General features: G+C 38.0%; 1 protein-coding gene across 1 annotated transcript in view; it reads right to left on the bottom strand.

Moving 5' to 3' along the window:
• The window catches only part of KHDRBS2 (KH RNA binding domain containing, signal transduction associated 2), a 336178-nt gene that overhangs the window by 146892 nt on the left and 163541 nt on the right, over positions 1–25745 (bottom strand). The window contains exon 4 of the mRNA XM_088531225.1: positions 21258–21404. Coding sequence (XP_088387351.1) covers positions 21258–21404 — 147 coding nt within the window. The remainder of the gene's footprint in view (positions 1–21257; positions 21405–25745) is intronic.

The raw sequence follows: 25745 nt of genomic DNA, 5'->3' as shown, positions 1-25745 counted from the left end.
AAGGAAAAATTTCTTAACAGTGAGGGTGACAGAGCACTGGAACAGGCTGCCCAGAGAGGTTGTAGAGTCTCCTTCTCTGGAGATCTTCAAAACCCCCTTGGATGCAGTCCTGTGCCACGTGCTCTAGGTGACCCTGTGTGTGCAGGGGGGTTGGACTAGATGACCTCTAGAGGTCCCTTCCAACCCTAAGCATTCTATGATTTCCCACATGTTACATATATATGAACCATCAGGATGCTTTAAACTACATTACCCTGTTTGGAATAATTTCTCACCATTTTCGCCATACTCTTGAAAAAGATTGGAATTCTGCACTAGTCATATCCTGTTAAGTTCTCCTTTCTCTTTTCCTGGGAAATACATGAGAAGAGCCTGCTCTGCCTTTCATTCTACATTTTGCTGCAAATCAAGCTCATTTCAACACTCTCACCCTTTCTCTTAAACTTTTACATCTATGATCTCCTCAGTTTTCAATCGCCTGGAGAAGTCTCTCAGGTAATTCCACAGCAGTGAGTAATGTTAAGAGTTGTTTATATAGAGATATCCCGAAGAGACACATGGAGGCTGGCAGGCTGCTCTTGCCTCTGCCCACACAACATCAGGGCTGCAGGAGGCTTCAGAGACGCTTCTCACTCCAGTATGTGCCCTTTAAGGGTTGGAATTGCACATACATAACTAAGTAAATAGATGTTTCATTTCCAATAACCTTTGCCAAAAGTGTCGGCTCCTGAAGTTCAGCTTAGACTGACAACGACTGGAGAATGTTCTATACCCTGGGCCCAAGTACTGAACATTTTGTAAATAAATACCGCCCCCAAAAATGAGTACCTGATTGCTATCCCTTACTAAGCTCCTGTCCTTCTAGACGACAAATTCTTGTAACATTCCACAATCCTGCAAGGTCCCACAGTTTTGATAAGTAGTTCTAGTTAGCACCAGGATTTGATTTTTTTTCCCCACTTCTTTCGGTTGCTGGAATCCAACAATTAAACCTTACCATGAAAGCAGATGTTAACGTAAAGCCATCAGCTTGCATAATAAGATCTTTTGCCGTGGCTCATCTAAGTCACAGAGCTAATGCTGAGAGCAGGTCACTCGGAGGAAAGCCACAGGCTCGGACCGCGCACAGGCCCTGCCTATAGAGCTCCCAGGGATAAAAGGCAGATACGGCTGTAGGAGCAGGGATGCTCCCTTGGCAGCCCTTCTTGCCAGGTGACAGAACCAGCCCCTTGGAGGTCATTTTCCCTCTGTCCTCTCAGATCTTTAATTCAGGATCTAGTCTGAGCAGCACAGAAGGGGAACAGCAATAATTTCAATCTTCTCTGCAGGATGGTGGCTCTGAGTGAGCTTTAAAACCTGGCAGCTTTGAGAGCCCAAAATTCTGCTTTTTTTTTTTCTCCACTTACAAACTTTCTGCTCCTCTGCAAGAAAATATCTAGGCCTTCTCAACAGCTAAACCTGCAAAAATTCTTATGTAACCTTTCCTGAAGTTCTCATACTGCCATTTATATATCAGGTCCACCATTATTATTTCCTGGGACAAATTTTGGCTCTAAGCACAAACTTGGTGATTACTTTTAAATTATTTTTTCTGTCATTATCCAAGTGATGATATTTAAGTACATACTTGTATGTAACTAATCTTATGTTCGCATACACAAACTGCTAGAAGTAATTTATGATGGACAGTTGATGGTGAGTTAACTCAGACTAATTAAGGCATTTGTAACAGTTAAGTCTTCTGGCTCTCTATATTTATGCCCTGCAGTATAAAATAGTGGGAAAAGCCCAGACCAACTCACGTGACTCTGGTAAGAATCATAAATAAAGAATCATAAAGTAAGTTCTGTAGGTTAACTGGCAACAAATAACTCAAAACATTTTGGTGAGGAAAGACCCACTTAAAAGAAAAGAAGCTTTTCAGTTAACTGCAAGAGGAAAAGAGACTAATTTTTGGAGCGATAACTAATCGTAATATAAACTGTTGAAAAAAAGTGGTAATACCGCTGTACTGAATAAAATTCAGATTTATTTTCTAGCCTCCCCTGCTGTAAAGTATTTGTGTATGTGATTAGCTTTGGTCCTGCTCTCAGTATTGTCAACTACTAAATTCCCATCTTATTTCTAATAAAGTACTTTGCGGCTTCCCTAAAGAATTTTCTTCAGAGTAAAACTGATCTGTCTTCATTCAATATTGGTGTCTATGGGGGAGGAGAGGAAGGGGAGGGCCATTTAGTGCCTCTTCCTCTAAGGCATCTGGTATCTCCTACTGTGTGTCTGATCTTTGACTGCCAGCTGTGCTTCTTCCTGACTTTTCACCTTCCCTGCTGTTCTGGCCATTCCCATCATAACCCCAGCCTTGCTCAAGGAAATATGACAACTACTGTTAGTTATTATTATTATTTTTAATTTGGAAACTTTACAATTTGGGCCAGTTATTTCTCAGCCAAAATACATGAAAAAGGTGTTGTTTTCATGCTGGCCTTCTCACATAATCTGTGTAGGTACTGTGACATGTTAAGACCCTTTTTTGACAGCAAAGACAAAAAATTCAAAAGGGAAATTGTACCAGGTTTTGCCTGTCAATCTCAATGAAACTAAAGCCATTAATATTCCATTAAAAGTATCAGTGTGCTGTAATGATTTATCATAGTTTCCCTTTGAAGTAAAGAACATCTTAATATGTTAATGGCAATTTGTAATTTTTATGTAAAATATACCAGTTGCATACTCTTTCCTAAGAAATGACTCCATTAACTTAAAATGGCAAATAAAAAGTGGATATTAATGGCAATTATTGTTTTCTGATAAACATAGGAAGGAATTTTTCACAACTGGAAGAACTACAAATATTTATGTTACACTTGACTTAAAACCTACTTCTGCAAAGTTAAACCAATCTTAAATCACTTTAAATTTTCATTTAGTTATATTCATTTAAATTAGATTTTTTTATTGTCCTTTGTTTTTCTTTCCCACTTTACATCATATCCTTTTATTTGCTTCATTCTTTTAAGCTTTATACATGTCCCCAGATTCTTGTGATTTCTGTCTTCTCTTTTTTTTCCTTGTTTTCCCAATGTATCTGTCTTAATTCAGAAGCACATTACATTATCAATTACATATTACATACCCAGAAGTAATTCCTCAGGTTATACATTGCACATCTGTGATTGTTGGAAATTAAAATAGAATTTTTACACAGATATATTTTGATAACATTACTTCATTTCTAGTTGTCAATTGTTCACTTTTTTTAGCAATGTGTGGAAACATTTCTGTTCTAAGTTCCTGTTTGTTCTCTCCAAGTTTGGTATTTTATATCAAATTGATTTTCACAGTTTTGTTTGATCACTTATTCTTCGTTATTTTCCCCTTTTACAATTTCATCCTTTTTACCATATATTTATTTATTATGCAAGGGTGAGACAGCCTTACTTCACAACCTACTTACTCATCACTTTCTGCACTGATACCATCTATACAGGAACTGGAGCTCCCACAAACCCCAGAGGTGCAAGGGTCAGGAAAACATGATATACAGACAAACTGTATTCAACTAAAACTAATTTTAGCAATTAGTTTTTGCTAAACTATATTTAGCAATTAACTGCTAAATACAGTTTAAACTAAACAAATCTCAGTTTAAATGTAAATGTTTCCCAGATCTAATGTAAAAATCACCTACTTTGATCAAGGAAGTACCAAAGAGGTTAGATACAATTGTCTGCTTGTCTTTACTCCTGTTCTAGCAAGTAGTAATCTTCCAAGATAATGCCTAAAAAGAGTAATTATTTTATTTAATTTTTCAGAATTTACATGTGAATTTTAACACATTATTTTCACTCTACTGGATAATATCAAGTATAATATGCCCATTTGTCTGGGTTGTTGTCTTCAACGGAGAGCTTGAAAATGCTACAGTTTCTTATTTGATATGGGTTAATTTTTCTTGTTGTCTTAAATCTTGCTCTTTGACTTTTATCATATAAAATCATAGCCAAGATCTACTTCACTATTTCTGCTTGCCAATCTGCATGTACACAGGCTGCAGCTAAATCTAAAGTTATCCTTTACAGTTACAACAGACAGTGTCAGTAGATTTCCACATATACACACAGATTCGTATCTTGCATCTAGTATCTCTTTCCTTGAGCTCATGGCCAAACCTGTCATAAACCTGTCACATGTTTCAGTCCTCCTTTGATTCTTCTCATTTTCTGTCCATTTATTATTTATTTATTATTTATTTTTGTAATATCTCCTTACCTTTATCTCAAATCTCTTTTCAAAAGTTCCAACAGCATTAATTACAGACACCTAATACCTTCAGCATACTTTCTACTCCATGCAAGTCACAAGGAGAATCAAGTACAGAAGGTTCGCTCCCTCAAACAGTCTTCACTGATGATTTAAGAAAAAAAGGCTTGTTTACAAATAAGCTCTTCCATAAGTTCAGATGCAAGCTTTAAAATGTTAGCTTTCAGGCTTTTTTTTTTTTTCCTCCTTAATGGCTATTAAAGTGTTCCTTGGTATAAAAATATTAAAAATAATAGTAGCATTAATTCATGATGCTAAACACAGCTCAAAGGATCTGAGAGAAAAGCTCATGGTGGCAACGTAACAAGATTATGCATTGAGATTATGACAGTACCCAAAACAAAATGTCAAAATATCTTTCTTTTTGAGCACTGCATAGTGGAGAAATAGGATTAGGAGAAGAGCAAATAGTACTTCAAGGACGATGGTTACAAGAGGTGATTCAGGCCACTGGATAATACAAGTTGGAGCTCTCTTCAGGCACAGGGTAGAGTGCTCATAAGTGGCAGGTCACTTTATCTGCTCAAGAAAACAACATGTTTCCCAAGCTCTTGCTCTCACTATACAAGAGAAAAATCCTGTTTAATGGCTCTGACTTTTGTTTTGCGGATGTTTACTAGATGCCTTATTGTGCAACTAGAACAGAACTTCTTTTGTGATTCTAAAATAGACGAGATTGCAATTACTTAAATAAAAGTCTGAGTTCAGCATGGAACAAGCCCACAGTGAAGCTATCCTGACAAACAACGCGGAATCAACCAATAGCATAAAAAGCTGCAGAACGCACTGATCTTGCTCTGATTACTGCTGTTTGGTATCAAGAATACTAGGCAATTTGTAACTTTAAAAGGCTTGGCTTTTTGAAACTTGTAGTTCTTCTTGTCATTCCTGTCTGTGAATATGAGTCTAAAGCCATAAAACTGGGGATTGCTCAAGAATATCCTACAGACTGCCCACATAACCCAAATCCCTCAGATATTTTAAAAAGCAGCCCTGAGTTATTTAGCTTAAATGCCTCAGCAGGATTAAAAACAAGGTAGGAAAAATGTTTTTTAAAGCAAGGTGACTGATAATGGAAGTAAAAGGTATTAGTGTAATGAAAGTGACTCTATGACCATGGACGATATGTAGGTATTTGGAAATGCAACCAGCACTCCCTTCCGTTCTCTCCATTCCAAAATGTAAGGTAAACATAGGTACGTTTCTAGATGAAAACTGTAAAATTATAGGTGATGCCACGCAAGTTGTGAATACTCATATTTCAGTTCAGTATTTACAATTTTGATGCGTACGGATCCCAAAACTTTACCTCAGGAAAACAAACAAACAAACAATTACATTGCTGCATGTAATTAATAGTTTTTAGGAGTCTCAGTTGAACTCGGCACTACTTAACAACTTCACTAAAAACTCTCATGTAATTAGCTGAGATTCCACTGAATGAGTAACATGCAGACAGGCAATTTCCTTAGAAGTTATTTCTTGGCTTGTCCCTGGTAAATATTCTCCTTAACCCTCAGGACACTTATATCAAATCTTTGTTTTGTAGACTGGTAGGCAGGTGACACTGAGTATTAAACATTAAGAAAAAGCACAGGGATGCCCTCAGACAGACTAGTTTAGAGAGTACTGCTTTAAGAGGCATTTAATCCATATTATGGTCAAACTTCGAACAAAGTCCTGTCCGTGAAATCCAGTGGTTAAAGAGGTATACAGAACACACACGGATATACAGAAAGGGAATATCAAAGGTAGAAAGAGCTGTTGTTTCTGTGCATAAAACTATTAGACTGTCGTGTTCAGAATCCAGGGAGTATGGGCACATGCTGAAGTGCTCAGACATACTGGAGGTTGAAGGGTGGGCTGAGGAAATTATTTCTCAGCTAAAAACAAAGCTTTTTTATTACTTTATTTTATTTTTTATTTTTAAAAAAAGAGCCTTAGAAATATTCTGCTTATTTAAGAATTGGTTGAGAAAAGAAATCTGATTTCTTTCTCTCTCCGGAGACCTGAAGGAATAGCAAATAACTGGAAAGGAGATGCTTTTAATCTGGCAGACAAAGACACAGAACTACTGCCTGGAAAATGAATTTGGGTGATGATACTGGGCAACCTTGAAAAAAACAGACGTAATTTCCTACCAGTAAGGGTAATTACAGTTTAGCAGGGAGATGATGAGTTCTGGATCATCTGGAATGATTCTATAATATACGATATAAACCATAGCAAATATAGAGTAATACATATAAACTCAGATGCTCTGGTCTTTCCCTCTGTTTGTTTCCTCTGGCCTTAAAATACATAAAATCTCTTCTGACTCAAATTTGATCACAAGGCTGAAGTGAAGATTTAATTCATTCTGTATAAATAACTTTCTGCTATGGCCCCCAACACAGAAATCTGTATAAAAGCAGTCTGGGGTTGGACAGAAAATGAACTCCGTTCAAATTTTGTTTGTTTGTCATTTTAATAAGGACATGACTCAGACAGGTGTTTAACGACACACATGTCAAATATGAGAAATTATTTTAAGTGATATTGCAATACCTGAAAGCACCACAAAGCAAAGCTGGCTTTTGCATTTCAGCAGACAGTACGATTTCTTACCACGCAAAGAGAGGAGCTCCGAGCAAGGACTGTCAGAGATCTATAAACAACCTGCAACATATTCACAACAGTCGAGAGACAGACGGGTGGTTAAGTAGCTTTCTCGTGCAGGTATGCAACGGTATATCTGGGACTCATACCATTCTACATGACTCACCATACTGCAATGAAAAAGCCACCGAGAAGGAGTCTGTCAGGTTTCTCACTGTACAAAACATTTCCCAGAGGTCTGTTTCTAACTGTGCCTGGCCTCATCCAGTATGCAAGCTGTTAACCTGGATGCAGTTTATTTTACAGACTGACAAATCTACTGACTGCTTTTCAAAGCAAGACATTCAGAGAAGTGTGGGCAAACCGACAGCCAAGGCACAATCTGTCTTTCTTATGCACATATAAGCAGAAAACAAATCTCAATTAAAGTCAGACCAAAATCTTTGTTTATTTTAGGCTTAATTCCTTTCACTGATTTTCAACTGATCAGTTGAAAGACAATGGTTGTGTTAAGACTATACTTGACTGTTATGTTATTTAGCACCATATTTTATATGCAATTACTCATTTTCTTAGCCCCTTTTGAAGCAATAGGTCTGATTTCTTGAAGTAGTTACTTGCTGTAACTACTGTAATTTCACATCTCTGTTGTTTCCCCGCCTCTGCCTGTCCTAACCTGCATCTAAAGAAATCTTACAGTCTAGGCAGTTGTGATTAAAACGACTTGGAAATACTGTTCTTAGAAAAAGGACTAACAGTAATAATCATGCAAAAGAAATAACGAAAGCAAGGAAAAATTGCTAACTGGGGGTCTACAAGCGATTTTTTTTGTTCCCTACAAAGCTCTCCATGACATTTTTAAGCCTTTGCTTGCTGGATAAAATAACCTTCTGACCTTGTTTCTCTGCCAGTTGCCTCACTCACAATTGAGTCCTTGAGACAGTCCTCGAGAAAGTCCTTGCCCATTCATGCAACCCTAATCTATGAGCCTAATTAAGACCCAGAGTCAAATACTTGATCTACTGGATCTACTGCATCTTCCTTCTATGAACTGTGGTGGCGGAGGGGGGGAAATAAATAAATCAGAAGTGAAGAAATAATCTTAGCTGAAAGGGAAACTCTGAAAATAAAGACTTCTTCCATTCTTTTCCGTTCCTTCTTGGTTCTGTCTAACAGTCCCTCTCACACAGCTCTGTGCTAGGTGTCCATTATGAACAGAAATGTAGGCACGTGCCTTATGCAGAAGCAGCCACAGATCCTGCCCAGCTTGTCACAGTGCCTCCTCTTAAACTTCTATCACTTCTTCAAGCCTGCTGCTAAAATCTCAGATTTTCAACAGTACTCTACCTCAGCTGTTATTCACTGGTCACTCACAGCTTTTGCAGCCATGAAAATTATGCTGCAGCAGAATTAATGACCAACGGACGCGAATCTTGTTCCAGCCTGCCTAAAGGAGATGATAGTTCCAATTTCTCTCTCTTCAGTTAAAAAATAATCTACAATTTATCACATTTTTCAAAAAGCTGAGAAAAAATAGTAGGCAAGTATGTATAGAGTAACTGTACAGAAGTCATTTAAAGAAGAAATAGGAGATATCCTTTCCGATCGTGCCTTTGTTCCCTTTCACAGGCACCCTTCCCAAAGCAGCTCCTGCCCTGTTCACCAGCGAGATCCTAGACCATCCTTCCCAACTCTCAACTTCTGGTTGTCTCACTCCTCTTTATTTAGAGAGAACCAGAAACCTTATGGTCTGATCCCTACATCAACTTGAATCTTTAGAAAGCTTGTGTTTCATACAAACTTTTTTTTTTTTTAATGCACACAATATTTTATTAGCTGCAATCTTTTCCAATTTCTGTGAGAGAGTAGTATCAGACTGGCTACCGCATGTACTGCATAGTGGAGGTCACTCCACTATCCTAGATTTTTCTTTCCCTGGCCCGGTTTTATTCTATATGACTGCTTGCCATTCCAATCCAATTAATGTTTTATTTTGTCAGTTAATTCCAACTATATTTGACAGGTATGCAGTAGCCTACAAGTTAAAATTCCTTGCAATTTCATGGAATTAGCCTTCCAGATGTATAATAAAGATAATATTTTTATCCTTATTATGTCAGAATAATGTCAACCCTTAAAAAAAAACAAAAACAAATAAACAAACATCTACACACAAATGAATAAACTTGATAAATTTGTAGATGCCAGGAACACATAAAAATTCAGAGAACACACATTATCTGCCCTTATAAAATCCAACTAGGAGACATGAGGTCATTCAAAATCAGCCTTCATTTGCTCTGCTGATCACACAGCTACTAACGCTAATGACCTTTTATCTAGTCTCCTGATATTTTTGCTGGACAAGTTCTAAAATTAACATTAATCCACAAAAAAGCTACAAAAACTGCAAAAAATCTCATCATTCCTGTAATGATGCAATAATACAAGCATATCATTGTGCCTCTTTTTTTATTCTTTTTTTTTTAAAGTACTTCCAGCAACAAAATTGATACTTACAGAAACAGTCACCTTTTTTACATCATTAAGGTGAATTATAAAATTACCATCTCCAGGCATTCAAGTATATACTTTTTTTTTTTAAGATTCCTTTTATTTCTAATGTTCCTCGAACTGCTACTATTGCATTACTGGCCATATAATTTTTCTCAAACATAAGTAGTGTACCATACAGAACTTATATGTTATAAATTACAATCACTATTAACTTCTTTCTTTCCCATTTACCCAGGTACTTATACACTGACTGTTCTTTTCACTAAGGTTGAAGCTTTAAAATAATTTTCACTTTTTTTTTGTCAATACTGCTTCCTTAGTTAAACAACAATCTTCTCTCTCTCTCTCTCTCTCAAAAAAAAAAAAAAAAACCCAAATTTTAATTCCCTTTTTCTTAAGAAACTTCACTGGATTGAGAGGTTTCTCATAAGATGCCTCATTTTCATAATATGCCTTCAAAACATCAGGAGTATTTACAGATACTCCTTTGTATTACTATTTGCTTACTGAAACTTCCTCACACTTGCACATACTAAATATATTCAGACTATTTTCACTGGTCTCTAAAGAACCACTGATTTCCATTGTATTGATTAACGCACCCTTATCCTTCCTAAAGACGATTTCTGAAAAGGTTAACACCATAAGGTAGGGCATAAGGTAGGAAATGAGAGACCCATTTGACCAACGAGACATCACAGCACAAGTTATTGGGACATGAGAGAGAGCTCCTTATTGATTAATAATTCTGTCATTACTTAGGAGACAAGGGACGTAGGTTGAAAAGAGCTGGGCTGTTTTTAAAAATTGTTTTTTTCAGGGAAAAGTTCACTGAGTTCTTCAAAAAATGTGTTTTGTTCATCATATTCAAAAATTATCTAAAATAAGGTTCTGAATACTGAAGTGACAGTATTTCATTAAAAGTTTTCAGGACAATAAAATCTAAAGTTTACTGCAGAAATTGCTGAAAGACCTGATTATTCTGTATGATTAGAAATAAAATGGCAGAAAAAAGTGCTGATAAATGAAAAATAATGCACATGATAATAATCAGAATTAGAGACATTAAAATACTAAAGGTAAATAATGCTAAATTAGCTACTACCATTCAAAGAAGTTGAATGACATTTCTATGAATGGCATACTGAAAACATCAAACTTTTGGCCAGTTGTATGCAGAGGGAATGTTAGCCAGTAAAAGAAAACAAAAAAAAAAAGGCACATACCAGAACATAGCACAATCTAGATTTCAGAAGTGGGTGGCTACTTGACTACCAAAATGAGGCTATTCTATGCAGTCCTGGCCAACGCATAGCAAATAAATAAATAAAAAGAAAGATACACACACACACACAAAAAAAAAGAGAGTGTGAAGGTAATAAGAAGAGAGGCACAGCCATATACAAAAAATGAAGTAATTATCCATTGCTTTTAGGCATGTAGGAACATAAAGGCACTCACACCATTACTTGGCAGCTGTTTTTTGTTTTAGCAAACTATCTAATTCATCAGTACTTGATATTTCTGATGCCAAAAACTTATCTAACTTATCAAAATAACATAATAAAAAAAGCAAACAATTCACAAAAAATACACATCTAAGACAGATATACACAGGGCATAAAGCAAGGTGGCCTGGATGCAGCCTTGAAAAGTTGAAAAGATTCATTTTTTTTCCTCTGCTAGAAGCTGGAAGTATATAATAAAGGAAAGATTACCTTGTATTTGTGCTTTTTTTTTTTTTAATACTTTCCTAAGCAACCAAAGCACGGCATTTTCAGAAATGAGTTACAGTGACCTTTGCTACATTAAAAGAGAAAAAAGAAAAAAAAAAGTTTAGAAATGAAACCAGAAACTTTTTTTTTCCATTTCTTTCTTTCTTTCTTAAAACATAGTCCTGGTATTATGTGCAGGAAGCTTTTGAATTTTTTGAATTAAAGCAGGAAAATAAATGTGCTACTTGAGTCTACCTCCATGAATGAATTAAGCTCAAAAATCCCATTATCATTTTACTGAAATAAATGAAATAGAGAGATAAAGCAATTGCCTATGCCACAAACCTTTTCCTTGAAAGAGTCAAAACAAACAACTTATCTTCTTGCTTCTAGTCTCATGTTCATAACTCCAGGGTTTTACTTTCCTTTCACCATCATTTGAAAGATAAAACAAACAAACAAAAACAACAAAAAACATGGGACTACCCTATATGATAACAATAGATAATACCACTGTGCACATCACTTTTTTGTCATCATTACTTTGTATTCCTTAGGATGAAGAGCAATTGATTTTGATGTCAATCTTATTTATACCTACTTTTACATAGAAGCCTATGAAATTTTATGTTTTGCCAGTGAAGTTGGAGCGTCATCATGGTGCTAAACACCCGACCTTTACTGCCATTCATGAGCCAGCCAAATTTTTACCCCCACACCTAATTCTAGAATGAAATGAGAGATACGCTGGGGGTTCTGGTAGTCCCTGTGCAACAGAGGGGTTAATACCATTTAATGTGTAAAAGCAAGTCCAGTTTCTTCCTGAATGTTCCCCATCTTACCGCTTCTGCTACAGAGAAACTTGGAGCAATACTTGAGGATTCAACTCTCTAGTCATTAGTTTTATCTACCACATCCAAATGAGTGTTTGGGATCTATCACTGGGGAAAAACTACCCCCTAGCAGCAGCAAGCAGTAAGGCAAGCAGTAACATTGCTGCAGAGCCACCAACCAAGCTGTAAATACTTTCAACTACGGCCCTGCCTCAGTACTGTGCTCACATTAACGACCAACGTAATACCTCCCATTTGGTTAATCATAAAGGCAAAACAGAGGGCTGGCTCTAGCACTACGAATGCAACCTTTACATTAATTCCTTTGGGTGTCAAGAGAAAGATCACCAAGGAACTGCTTTCACAGACTAAATATGCCTCTAGGATATCTAAAAATGTCTTAATCCACTCACAACACAAGTACCAACCCTTAAAAGAAATGCAGGATTGAGCTGTAGTTACCTTGAAACGGCTAATGGAGCGGTATTTGCTGGCGTGCAGGCAAACATGCAAGGGTCTCATCATGACACAAGTTTAGACACTTGCAGAGAGGGCAACTGGCATTTGTTCTATCAACCATGTAAGTATGCTCTTGGTTTTGTTCCTCATTTTATAGTTTCATAGCACCAGTAATATCAGTAGTTTATACTGTATAGTAGTAAGCAAATAAAAGTTCAGTCATCTGAGAAACAGCAGTGTTTTGTTTTTAGCTCAAAGAAGGCCATCTGTGTTTAGTATATGTCTCTTGAAGCAAACCTCCACCTTGAGGTATAACTATCAGTTTTTTTTTTTTTTTTTTTTTTCTGCAATTAAAATGAGTGATCTAAACTATGCATCTCTAATGGTGCATAGCATGTTGTTAGATTAACCAATGAAGTGTTTCAGAAAACCTTCATAGTTCTGAAAAAGTATACCACCACAAATTATTAATACTCTCTTGAGTACCTATGTATTTTGTTTTGAACATACCATACCAACTCAAACTATATTAAATAATTAATCTTTAGGAAAAAAAATGATGTAAAGCTATATATATTACATATATAATTAGGCCTTGACAAAATCCTCCACAAATTCTTTTGTCGATTATCAAAACCTGTATGTAAAATGCCAGAGGAGTTGAACTGCAAACACAGAACTTGTGACAAAAGCAAAGCAGTTGCTGGAATGATTTTGTTATCACAATTATTAAATAATTTATTTAATGAGTCTTCTTATACATTTGTAAAATGTACAAATTATTTACTTTTAAGAAGGTCTCTATTCTTAGAAATGGAGCTATGCCACTGCTCTTTGTCACAGAGAAATATTGTGCCTGCTGAGATACCATTAAAATAGGACAAAAGGACTGAAAATAAAAATATAATAATACAGTCAATTTAGAAACAAAAGGAAAGATTAGAAAAACACTGTTAAATAACATGTAAATGGAAATTTCATATTACACTGTAGCACAGAAAACTAATGAAAAATATGTGCAAAAAATGCCTTATTCCTACATATTTGTTACATTATGGTTAAAACAAAGTATTGTTACTGTAGGCTATATACAGTGCAATATAGCCAGCACAACATGGCATAACTTATCACCAGCAATCTTGGTCTGTAGGTTATATATAGACTTGTTAGGTACAAGTTACTAAATATAGGAATTGTAAGTTTGAAACAGAGTGTTAGCCACAAAATAACTTTCAAGGGATTAAACTCTCAATTAAAATCATTTATCTATTCCTGCTAAAATATACTGACATCAAAGTCTGCTTTCAGTTTCCCCCAATGTCAGTTTTTTCATGGCAGCCTTGGGTATGAGTAACTTCCAGTATGACCTCAGTAACTTTTTATTTTGCTGAAAGGCTCAAAGGCTCTCTTTCCTCCGCAACTTTTCACCATTAGATAGGAAGACTGAGGAGGTGATGTTAAAGCTGGATCACGAATTTATTGAGAAGAAAATCATTTTTATCAAAGTAATCAAGAAAGATAAGATGACAGGATTGAAAGCTATGTTGCACGTGCAGAAAGGCCCATCTGAGCGGATCAGCACCCAAGGTGCCACCAACACCCCACCAGAACATGGGAAGCAGCCTGCAGCCCATCCTGCCTCTCCTAATGGATCCAATCCAGTAAAGACCTTCAGAAAATACAATCACAGAAGCACAACTGATCACGATCAACAAACCCACATTAAATGTGTTTACTTCCACCTCTGTTGCCAAGAAGCATCAATTTAAACCAAATATAATAGGCTAGAAAAACATATGTGGTCAAATAATCTGAGCAATAGCTCTTAAATTGGCAGTTGGTCCAATATCCAATCACACACTTGTAAACAATATCTTAAAGTGGCCACGGTGCAGCAGCTGCAACCTATCCTCTACATAATTGCCACCATTACAGAGCACTCACACATAAACTGAGCGATCAGGAGCCCTTTTCCTCCCCATTCCCAGGGTTGCCAGTTATCTCAGATAAAAATGCAATGCTTACAGCAATAAGGATTATCAGAGGGAGATTTTGTGTTAAGAAGCTGGGAAATCCTAAAGTTGGTATACTCCTCATATGGAAATGAGAATTTGCTTAGGAAATATATTTGCTCTATACTCAGGTATAAAGCCAGGGTGATGTGATCGAATTTGATGCTGTGAAGATTGCTTTATTATTAGTGAACAATGAAATACTACATTTACCAGGTATGAGCCTTTTTAAGTCAGAAGAGCTAGAAGAGACTTTTCCCATATTGGCACTTTTAAGGCTCTGTTTACTTAGCCCTGGTTCCTAGCTTGAGGCATCAGGACACAACATCAGCTTCAAGTGGCCACATGACCTGGGGGAGCATCTATCTGGAGCTGGTAATGATGCCTATGGATTTTATTTAACCTGCATTTGCCATATGGTTAAACCTGCAAAATGTGCCTCTCCTCTCCGGGGGATAAACTGAAGTCACTGCATACAAGTAACATTAATGGTTCTGGGACCTGAAACAAGAATTCATTCAGGCACCCCTGCTCCAGCATGCAGGATTTCCTGGAGCAGAACGGATCACTCATTGCAGTTCGACAGGAAAGGGCTTCCCCTGGAAAGAAGGGGGAATGCAAAGAGGAAACCCATTCTGTTGGCGTGTCCACAACTGGGATTAGGGACTCCACAAGGAACAGCCCCATCCTGGGCCCGCGGAGGCCTCACTGGCTCCCTCCTTCCACCCTGTCCGGCTGGGCTGCTCACCCACAGGACAGCCTGGCCATTCTCTTGCTCTGTGAATATCACCCCCACCCCCCTCCAAAAACAAACAAACGAAAAACCCCCCCAACCTCCCACAAATCCTTTGGCTCTTCTGCTTTTATTTCCCATGGAGTTAATTCTGGATAACATACACCACCTGAATATCCACTTCCTTACCAATTTCCCTGTTCCAATTTGAACGCTACCTTAGAACCTAGACTGTATAGAGAATTTTCTGGTCTTGCAGCAGGCAGCTGCATTTCACAGCTTTCAGGTATCAGTCCCATTGATTCAATCATGGCTCTCCCGAGCTGTCATATTCACATGACTCATCACAGTCAAATTTTCAGACAGAGTGTAAGTATCAGAACATAATGGAGCATAACCCCCAGATAGTAATTGGAAGACCACTGCTAAAGTGATGTAGAAAAAAAAAAAAAAACCCAAAATACCAAAACACAAAGATCCAGTGAAGTCAGTTGCAAAATAAATCTTAACCTGCCTGCTAGAAGAGAAGCCCTGACTGTGGCTGTCACACAGGACTAAGCTGCAGAGGCTCTTCCCTGTTTCCAAAACTTAGGTGAAACCCTGTCTGGTAAAAGGTTTAATACCATCCCTGGGCAGGAGCGAAGTAATTGCATTTAATAAAATGTACCTGTTTAGTGTAATTTTTCTTCAGTTAATAGATTATTCAGCTTTTATTCCCTTTTTCTTCATTCCTATTGCATATTCCTCTTCTTCTACTATTATCTTTTTAGGCATTTTTACATTTTACATGTAAAATTTTACATTGGTATTGTAAAAATGTAAAATGTCAGTGTAAACATTTTGCATTTTTATTCTAAAATTAGAACTACAGATTAATTACATTAAAACTACAGATTAATTACCACCCCTCCATCTTGCAGATACAATCAGTCTCTGTAATTTCTGAGGGCAATAGTTCACTTGTTTTTTTTAATATATCATTGGCAATGTGAAACCTCATTTGTACAGTTGCACATTCTTGATTTGATATAAAAATGTTATGTTCTATTTCTTCATTCCTCTAATGCAATAATCAGTGTTGCAATAAATAAGGTCTTCGAAACAATAAAAAAAAAACATTGAAAATAGGCTATAAACATGAAACAAAGAAAACTACCCAGTGCAAGGTTTTTGAGTGTAAACCCTTTAACATATGTTGCAACTAGCCAGTTAATAATTGCTTTGTAAATCGTAATAAATCTGAACTGGTTCAGCAAGGAGATAAAACTAACAAATAAGTAAGTCATAAAGTATGATCGGTGTATGTTTGGAGTGATTATTGCTACTGGCAAACAAGTTCAAAATCTTATAAGGAAAGAACCTGATTTTTGTATTTCCTCCAGTGTAGCTTACATTGGAAAATAAATGTAATCTTACCAACGAACAATCATGTCACACAAGATGTGTGTTTGTGCAGATTCTGAATGTTAGAACAGGAAACCACACATTTTAATTCTACTCTCAATATGCTATTCTTTCCCATATTCATTCAGAACAGATTTTCTTTGGCTGGATAAAATACATAAAGGGTGTTAGAAATCAGGAGCACACGGGACTAGACACCATCGTGACTACATAACATTACAATGGGTTAGCTCTTTTTCAGAACAAAGAGGACAAAAATCTACCTTTAAATAGGTACTTTTCATAGAAAATCTCACTCAGGTTAAAGTTTGGCAAACTCACGTACAAGTGGAAATAGGGTTATCCAAATAAAAAGTACTGACAATCTTCCTAATTGTCTCTATTACCTTTCACAGCTACAATATTATGGGTTTTTCAGGAAGCTGTAATTTAGTTACCAATTTTTCTTCAGTGCTCTGCCTTGGCAGATCCTTGTCATCTACCTGCAGCCAAAATGCCATTCCATGGTATGCTGCCAGGATTATCATAGTGACCTGATTTTGTCCCTTATTGTATGTTCATTCCAGAGTCAAAATCATAAATCAAAATGCTTTCTCATCTCATTTCCCCATATAAGAATAATAAAAACAATGTATTGAGAAGACACATTTGATTTTCACCCCTCCTGGGAAACCTGTGGCCTCTGTTGCTTCCCTGAAATGCCTGTATACCAATGCGCGAAGCATGGGGAATAAGCAGGATGAACTGGAGATCTGTGTGCGGTCCCAGCGTCATGATCTCATCGGAATCACAGAGACGTGGTGGGATAGCTCGCACGACTGGAGCGCTGCCATGGAAGGCTATGTGCTCTTTAGGAAGGACAGGCTGGGAAGGCGAGGTGGTGGAGTTGCTCTTTATGTGAGAGAGCAACTGGAATGCATGGAGCTCAACCTGGGAGTCGAGGATGAGCGAGTTGAGAGCTTGTGGGTAAGGATTAGAGGGCAGGCTAATGTGGGAGACACTGTGGTGAGTGTCTGCTACCGGCCACCTGACCAGGACGAGGAGGTTGATGAGGCCTTCTATAGGCAGCTGGATGTTGCCTCACGGTCACAGGCCCTGGTTCTCATGGGGGACTTCAACTACCCCGACATCAACTGGGAGGACAACACAGCCAGGCATAAGCAGTCCTGGAGGTTCCTGCAGAGCGTCGACGATAACTTTTTGACGCAGGTTGTGGAGGAGCCGACGAGGAGAGGTGGGCTACTGGACCTCGTGCTATCAAATAGGGAGGGCCTAGTAGGAGATGTGAAGGTGGGGGGTAGCCTCGGCTGCAGTGACCATGAGTTGGTGGAGTTCAGGATTCAACGAGGAGGAGGAAGGGCTGTAAGTAGCCTTGCGACGATGGACTTCAGGAGGGCCAACTTTAGCCTCTTTAGAGACCTCCTCGGTAGAATCCCATGGGCTAGTGCTCTAGAAGGCAGGGGGGCCCAAGAGAGCTGGTTAGTTTTCAAGCGGCACTTTCTCCACGTCCAGCAACAGTGCATCCCTGTGTGTAGGAAGGGAGGCAGAGGGGGCAGGCGACCTGCGTGGATGAGCCGGGAGCTTGTGGCAATGCTCAAGCAGAAGGCAGCGGTATACAGAATGTGGAAAAAAGGACAGGCCCCCTGGGAGAAATACAGGAACGTAGTCAGGGAGTGCAGAGATGCGACAAGGAAAGCTAAGGCACGTCTGGAAGGCAAGCTGGCAAGGGACGTTAAAAATAACAAAAAAAAATTCTTCAAATACATTAACAGCAAAAGGAAGATCAGGGAAAACGTGGGTCCGCTGGAGGACGGGATGGGCACCCTAGTTTCAAATAACACAGAAAAAGGAGAGTTGCTCAATGCCTTCTTTGCTTCGGTGTTTACCAAGGGCAGCCCTTTAGAGCCCCAGGCCCTAGAGGCAAGAGAAGAAGCTGGTGGAGAGGAAGACTTGCCCTGGGTAGAGGAAGATTGGGTCAGAGAGCACCTAAGGAACCTCGATACCCACAAATCCATGGGCCCTGATGGGATGCACCCCAGAGTGCTGCGTGAGCTGGCAGATGCCATAGCTAAGCCGCTCTCCATCATCTTTGAAAGATCCTGGAGAACGGGGGAGGTGCCGGAAGACTGGAAGAAGGCCAATGTCACGCCAGTCTTCAAAAAAGGCAAGAAGGAGGACCCAGGCAACGATAGGCCAGTCAGCCTCACCTCCGTCCCCGGAAAAGTGATGGAACGGCTCATACTGGCTGTTGTCTCCAGGCGCATGGAGGACAAGAAGGTGCTCAAGAGTAGTCAGCATGGATTCACCAAGGGAAAATCTTGCCTGACTAACCTGATAGCCTTCTATGATGAAATGACCGGCTGGATAGACGAGGGGAGAGCGGTGGATGTCGTCTATCTCGACTTCACCAAGGCTTTTGACACCGTCCCTCACAACATCCTCCTGGGCAAGCTCCGGAAGTGTGGGATAGATGAGTGGACAGTGAGATGGATTAGGAACTGGCTGGATGGCAGGGCCCAGAGAGTGGTGATCAGCGGTGCAGAGTCTAGTTGGAGGCCTGTGGCTAGTGGGGTCCCCCAGGGGTCAGTCCTTGGTCCAGTCCTGTTCAATTTATTCATCAATGACCTGGATGAAGGCACAGAGTGCTCCCTCAGCAAGTTTGCTGATGATACCAAACTGGGAGGAGTAGCCGATACCCCAGAGGGCTGTGCTGCCATCCAGAGGGACCTGGACAGACTGGACAACTGGGCGGTGAAAAACCTCATGCAATTCAACAAGGCCAAGTGCAAGGTCCTGCACCTGGGGAGGAATAACCCCAGACACCAGTACAGGCTGGGGACCGAGCTTGTGGAGAGCAGCTCTGCGGAGAAAGACCTGGGTGTCATGGTGGACGACAAGTTGACCATGAGGCAGCAGTGTGCCCTCGTGGCCAAGAAGGCCAATGGGATCCTGGGGTGCATTAAGAAGAGCATCTCTAGCAGGTCGAGGGAGGTGATCCTGCCCCTCTACTCAGCCCTGGTGAGGCCGCATCTGGAGTACTGTGTCCAGTTCTGGGCTCCACAGTACAAGAGGGATGTGGAGCTGCTGGAGAGAGTCCAGCGCAGGGCTACAAGGATGATCAGGGGTCTGGAACATCTGCCCTATGAGGAGAGGCTGAGTGAGCTGGGCCTGTTCAGCCTGGAGAAGAGAAGGCTGAGAGGGGATCTAATCAGTGTATATAAATACCTCAAGGGAGGGAGTGCAGAGGACGGGGATGGTCTCTTTTCAGTGGTGGCCACTGATAGGACTAGAGGAAATGGCCGGAAACTGAAACATCAAAAATTCCATAGGAACTTAAGGAAAAATTTCTTAACAGTGAGGGTGACAGAGCACTGGAACAGGCTGCCCAGAGAGGTTGTGGAGTCTCCTTCTCTGGAGATCTTCAAAACCCGCTTGGATGCAGTCCTGTGCCACGTGCTTTAGGTGTCCCTGCGTATGCAGGGGGGTTGGACTAGATGATCTCTAGAGGTCCCTTCCAACCCTAAGCATTCTATGATTCTATTCTATGATTCTATGATTTGTCTTCTCAAACAGTATAATTATGGGATGGAAGTTACTTCTATTCTTAAATAGAATGTTTTAAGGATTGTATTTAAATATTGTATTTGTAGGGTGTTCTCCTTACCTCCCCACAAAAAGCCACCCAATAAGAGGGTTAGGTTCTGTCATGCAAATACATATAGTCCTTGTATGAGCACCTTTCATGTTTCCTTCATATTACATATAATCCAAAGGTATTACCATCCCATCATGATTAAGGGTTCTGATTTATTGCATTTGATTTGTTTTTTATGGATAGAAATAAGCTCCCATTATTTTGTATTGCTTTCTAGGAATGCAACTTCTGAACATATTCAGGGTGCTCTACAGACTTAGCACAGACCTCGAACTACAACTTATTTCCTTCTGTTACACAATGCAAACTTTATTTACTATGCATATGTTTAAGCACTGAATAAATCTATAGTATAAAAATATCATGGAATACTGAATAGTTTTGGAGAAAAAGAATTTCAGAGAGAAAATTGAGAGTATTTTAAGGAAAAAAAAACAATAGACGTAAAGGTGAATAATTCAGAAAGTGGTATGTTTAGTAAAAACAGAAATTAAAAGAATCTTATTCCATTTTATATTTCTTCTGTTTCAGAGCATTTTGAATGCTTTTTAATTTCCCTGCTTTAGAAAACACATGAATATTTACTTCTGTACCTGAAACTGTTGTCTGAGTCAGGACTAGCTGTATAAACTGGAATTGCCAGTTTAGAAAAAATAGTGATGAGGAATTTTTGGTTGCACTGTTGTCCACGCATAAAATTCATTAACTTCCTGAGTTAGGTATTTACATAAATCACAGCGCATTCTTAAACGCTTTTACAAATCTAAAACTTCAAAAATCTTAGAAGTGTACTTCCACAGTAATGTCAAATGTTTGCAAATAGAAAAATAAATAAATCAACTCTTCCAGAAAAGAAATGACAAAAAAAGAACAAGAAAAAATGTAGAAGATAGATACCACTGTGACAACAAATGCCCGTTCAGCATTTCCCTGGGACAAATCTCAGAGCAAACTCTTCTGCATTCAAAGACAGAGAACTACATACAGAGAAGGACGCTATAAGCTACTTACAGGAACGAGGAATTTTTTTATTTCTTCCAAGGCATGACTCATACGAGAATATGCTTCCCCAGGTGGAGCAAATACTTCAATTAATACATGAAGCTCGTCACTCAAGTGTGCATATTTGGCTTCTCCACTTTTCCTTAGTTCTTCCTCCTATGAAAAAAAAAAAGTTTTGTTTTTTTTTAGAACCAAAAATCTACTAATTCTCTATTGATTTGGCATTTTCACAGAACATGACAAAAGGACATAAAATAAGGAGACTTTTAAATCCTTTGAAAAATAAATCTAGTACCAGCCACTTAAAGATTTAAAATAATTTTAAGTGCTTGAATGATAAATCCTGCATAACTATCATCCACAAGAGATTTTAATCAGCACAGTGGAAAATGCTAAACACTCCAGAAATGAGTAGTGAAATATTAACTCCATAATTTGAAAACTGTATTAGCCTGGTTGAATCATAGCTGCTCACAGAAAAATAAAATAAAGAGTAGCTCACTTTAGGGCATTTTAGCCTACAGTACTGTTCCTAAATTCAATGAAGTTATTTAATGAATACCTTTGGGCTGTAAATTTTAGTACATTTTAAAATTGCTAAAGCAAAGCATGCCCTTAGACTTCTCCTGGAGTCCTGAGGTCCGAATTTCTGTACCGTTCAGGTGTATGTTATCTATGCAAACTTGTGTACCCCAGATAAGACAGTGATTCCCCTCACGTAGCTTTATTATATTGTCCTTGTGACCCAGTTTTCCATCTATATCATAAGCCCAACAATCCTGCTTCACATCCAAGTAATGTGCTGAAACTTCAACCTACTTTTTATACAAGGACTTGAGATAGTGAATGTAAATTGTAAGATAGAGTCATAGTAGTTACATCTGCATAAAAAGCAAGTATATAAAGTAGTGCTCATGTTATTGGTATTGGCTATAGTGTAACATACTGCAAAATTTATGTCTTTACTGTACAATAGCAATGAGAAATGCTGAAAGTAATGTTTCAGAAATATTTTTAGAAATGTAATTTTAAAGAAAATATGTATATCCTCATTTTCTAGACTGAAAATGTAGTTCCAGAGAAAGAAATAAACTCATTTGTTTATTATTGGCTAAGAAGCTACAGCTTCTAAGTTTATACTCCAATAATTCTTTACCTACACTTTGATATCTAAGATACAAAAATCACAATTTATGATAATTTTTAGCAACTTAAAACAATTATGCATTAATTTACATTGTTTTAGTCTTTCCTTAGACCATTGCTTAACATCAAAACCATGTGCACAGTGCTATGCTTAAACCAATATGTTCCTATAGCATACAGTTCTTTTTAACTACAGTGAACATCCAGCCTTTCTGATTTTTTCAAATAATATACAATATTAATACCCTCTAGCTCCAAAATCCTGTATCTTACTTTACGTTAAGACAGAATTTTGAAGATTATGGTAAAAATCATAACTTAATCATTGTGATGCAAAAAATCAGCTTAAATTTTGAAAATACAGAATTCAGGTTCTAGAATAATTTGCCTTCTGGTGTTTGAACAGAATAAAATTTCATAATTATAAAGTGTTAACCGAGTGATTTCTCCAAATTTCTTTCATATTGTTTTGTAAGGTTTCCTAAAATAAACACAAAATAGCCTCCAAAATTGTCTTTTAGGATAAAACTAACAAGACACTTGGCAAGAAATATAAACTGCACTTTTTTACCAAATATAGAAAAGGCAAAACCAATTAGCTCTTTATTTTAATGAGTATTTTGCACAGTTAACACATTAGTTAACAGTAACATTTTAATAATATATGCATCTCTCTGAGAAAGCCAGCTATTTTCTTGTAAGGTGGCAAGGTTTCCCCTTTTATTCCCTCAACAAACACAAGAATTCTTAAATCCATCATTTTATATCTTTCTTCCTAGGTTTGGAACATGCCTTTTCTATTATTACTCTGCAGCCATTTCTATAGTTGTTAGAAATAGCAGTGTAGGGCAGTAAGATTCTTGACATTTCTTTTTGGTGATATCTAAAGATTTTTTTTTTCCCTTGGAACACACAAAGGACCTAACATCCCCACCATATATTTAGAATTATAGCACTATATATGTAGCATTTCAGGGGTTTTTACTTTCTGCTAACTCCTAGGACTTGGCCAGATTTGATTTATAAAATGAATGAAACAGAATCCCTGGGCTTCTGAATCGGGGACAGCAATTTCCTTTAGTACTTACTCTCTGTTTCCCATGTTTCCTGCCATGGGATGATGATGTTTAACTACACTTCTGGTTCAGCACACCACCCTCTAGAGACCAATTACCCGAGTCGTCATCCTCCTCCATTCCGTCCTGCATGCCCATGCACTTCAACCTTCAAAGCAAACAGCACTACATACTGTAACCTCAACCTGCTACCTGCATCAGACTGCCTTTATCCTCACCTATCGCCTTAAAAGCTGTCAAGCAATATTGTAGTTCACCTGCCCTTAACCTGATGCTTGGGTCCTTAGCCCACTTGCTCATAAAAACAGGAGATATTTTGAAACACCTCTGTTTTATAATTTCTGGTTGAATAAAGCAGGGCAAATAATTAATTATAGCACTCTATAGCACAAATTTGAGGAGTACTGACCTCTTCAAGTGAAGTGCATGAGGGATATGAACACAAAGGCCAGGAAAGATGATGAATTATCTGTGCATGAGAAAGCAGTCTGATAAATTTAAAAGGATGTGTCCTGACTAATTTCTGACTAGACCTAGACCAAAATACTCGAATAAAACTAATGGAAGGAACTTGACAGAATAAATGGAATTTGCACAGCAAACAAAATTACACAATCCAGACTGATGAAGAGAAAGTGTCCTGATAAAATGGAAATGACAGAAAATCCAAGAGTAACAGAAGAGAGATCTGAAGCAGGATTTCTGTGGCAAGGTAGTTCCTGAACACAGCACGTGTAACTTCCACTATTGTTAAAAATACAGCAGTGAAAAGCAACAACCGGCATTTGGAGAATAATAGTTTCATATCCTGCAAGATACAAGAATATAAGAACGGTGCACAGCACAGACAAAGGTGATAATCACAGTGCTGTCCTTATAGAGGCATTTTTCATAGGATCAATGGGCAATGCTACAGAAGAAAATTAATGAGCGTGCAGTCTGACAAATGCAAACCTATTGATTTTTAATCTGAACACAAATGTGAAACCCAGGATGCTGTCGGTAACACTGATACTACTAAAAATAGTAAGTGAACTAAATACAAGGTAGGAATACTTGACATGGAGCAAACCAGAACAGATATGAATTCTCATTGGTAACTGTTCTGGGGTTAAAAAACTGTCAGGTTCTAGGTTGTATCAGGAAACAATGTTCACTGAAGAGATTAAGAATCATCTAAGGAATGGCCTGAGCATGTATGGGAGAGGGTAGTTCTCAGTGAAATACCGAATAAAGTTAAAAGAGCTTAGGCATCCCTTGATTCTTGCTTTGAGACAAGTTAATTTTTACTTCAATGAAAAGAATGAAGAAGATGAATTTTCTTAGTATTTGAGAATTCACACTGTAGAGCTAGAAGAAAGGGTGTTCATTTACAACACCTGCAGTTGGGTAGAGACAACATGTAATTAAATACAGACATGTAAAAAAGACCACTGCTTACCACAGAGTAATTTTGCAAGGATACAGATGTCAACAGTTATTTTTCTACACTTGGTGCGTCACTAAAATACTAGTTGTTACTTGGGTGAAATGGAACAGAGATTTGTGTACATTCAGCACTGCCTTTTGCAATATGGCCTCTAACACTATTTAGTGGCAAAGAGGTATTAAATGATTCCTAGATTATATTGTTGTTCAGTTAGGTGAGAAAGAAGACAAAGAAAAACCAGTAGCAAAATACAGACATAATATGATAATTAAATACCTATTGGAAGAGCCCAAACAGATGGAATAAATGTTAACTGAGCAAAAATAACAAATTCTATTCAAAGGAAATAAAATGTCTCAGAGAAAGGTTAACAAAGTAAAGTGACAGCTTGTTCCAAAATTGAAGCTACAACGAATGATTATAACCAACTGTAATCTATGCACAAATTACTTGCTAGAACAGAGAGCTATTAGCGCAGAGAGAGAGTTCAAACCTACTGTGTAAGGTATTCAGTGAGTATAATATACGAATATCAATAAAAAGTTTGAAAAACTGTAAATTGCTGTAAATTAAAGATCCTCAATAAATGTGCCATTACCATATCTAAACATGCTTCTTAGGAAGATTATTTTATTTTCACCTTAAAATTTACAATCTAATCTGGACACCACTGCATTCAGGGTGCATTCAGTGCCAGGAAGAAGACTTGGCCTTAATTCACATGAGTGCAAAATGTCATGTTCTGATTTATGAGAGGCTAATTACCAATTTGTTGCAGCCAAGTTGCAAAATAGGTTATCTGAACTCCCACCAAGCTGTTACACTCTTATTATGGGCAAAAGGAAA

This window comes from Tinamus guttatus, unplaced genomic scaffold (genome assembly GCF_059628265.1).
Source record: "Tinamus guttatus ecotype Peru unplaced genomic scaffold, ASM5962826v1 Tinamus_guttatus_pri_ptg000402l, whole genome shotgun sequence".
Taxonomy (NCBI): Eukaryota; Metazoa; Chordata; class Aves; order Tinamiformes; family Tinamidae; genus Tinamus; species Tinamus guttatus.
The sequence above is the reverse complement of the archived record's forward strand: the minus strand, read 5'-3'. Positions and strand labels throughout refer to the sequence as shown.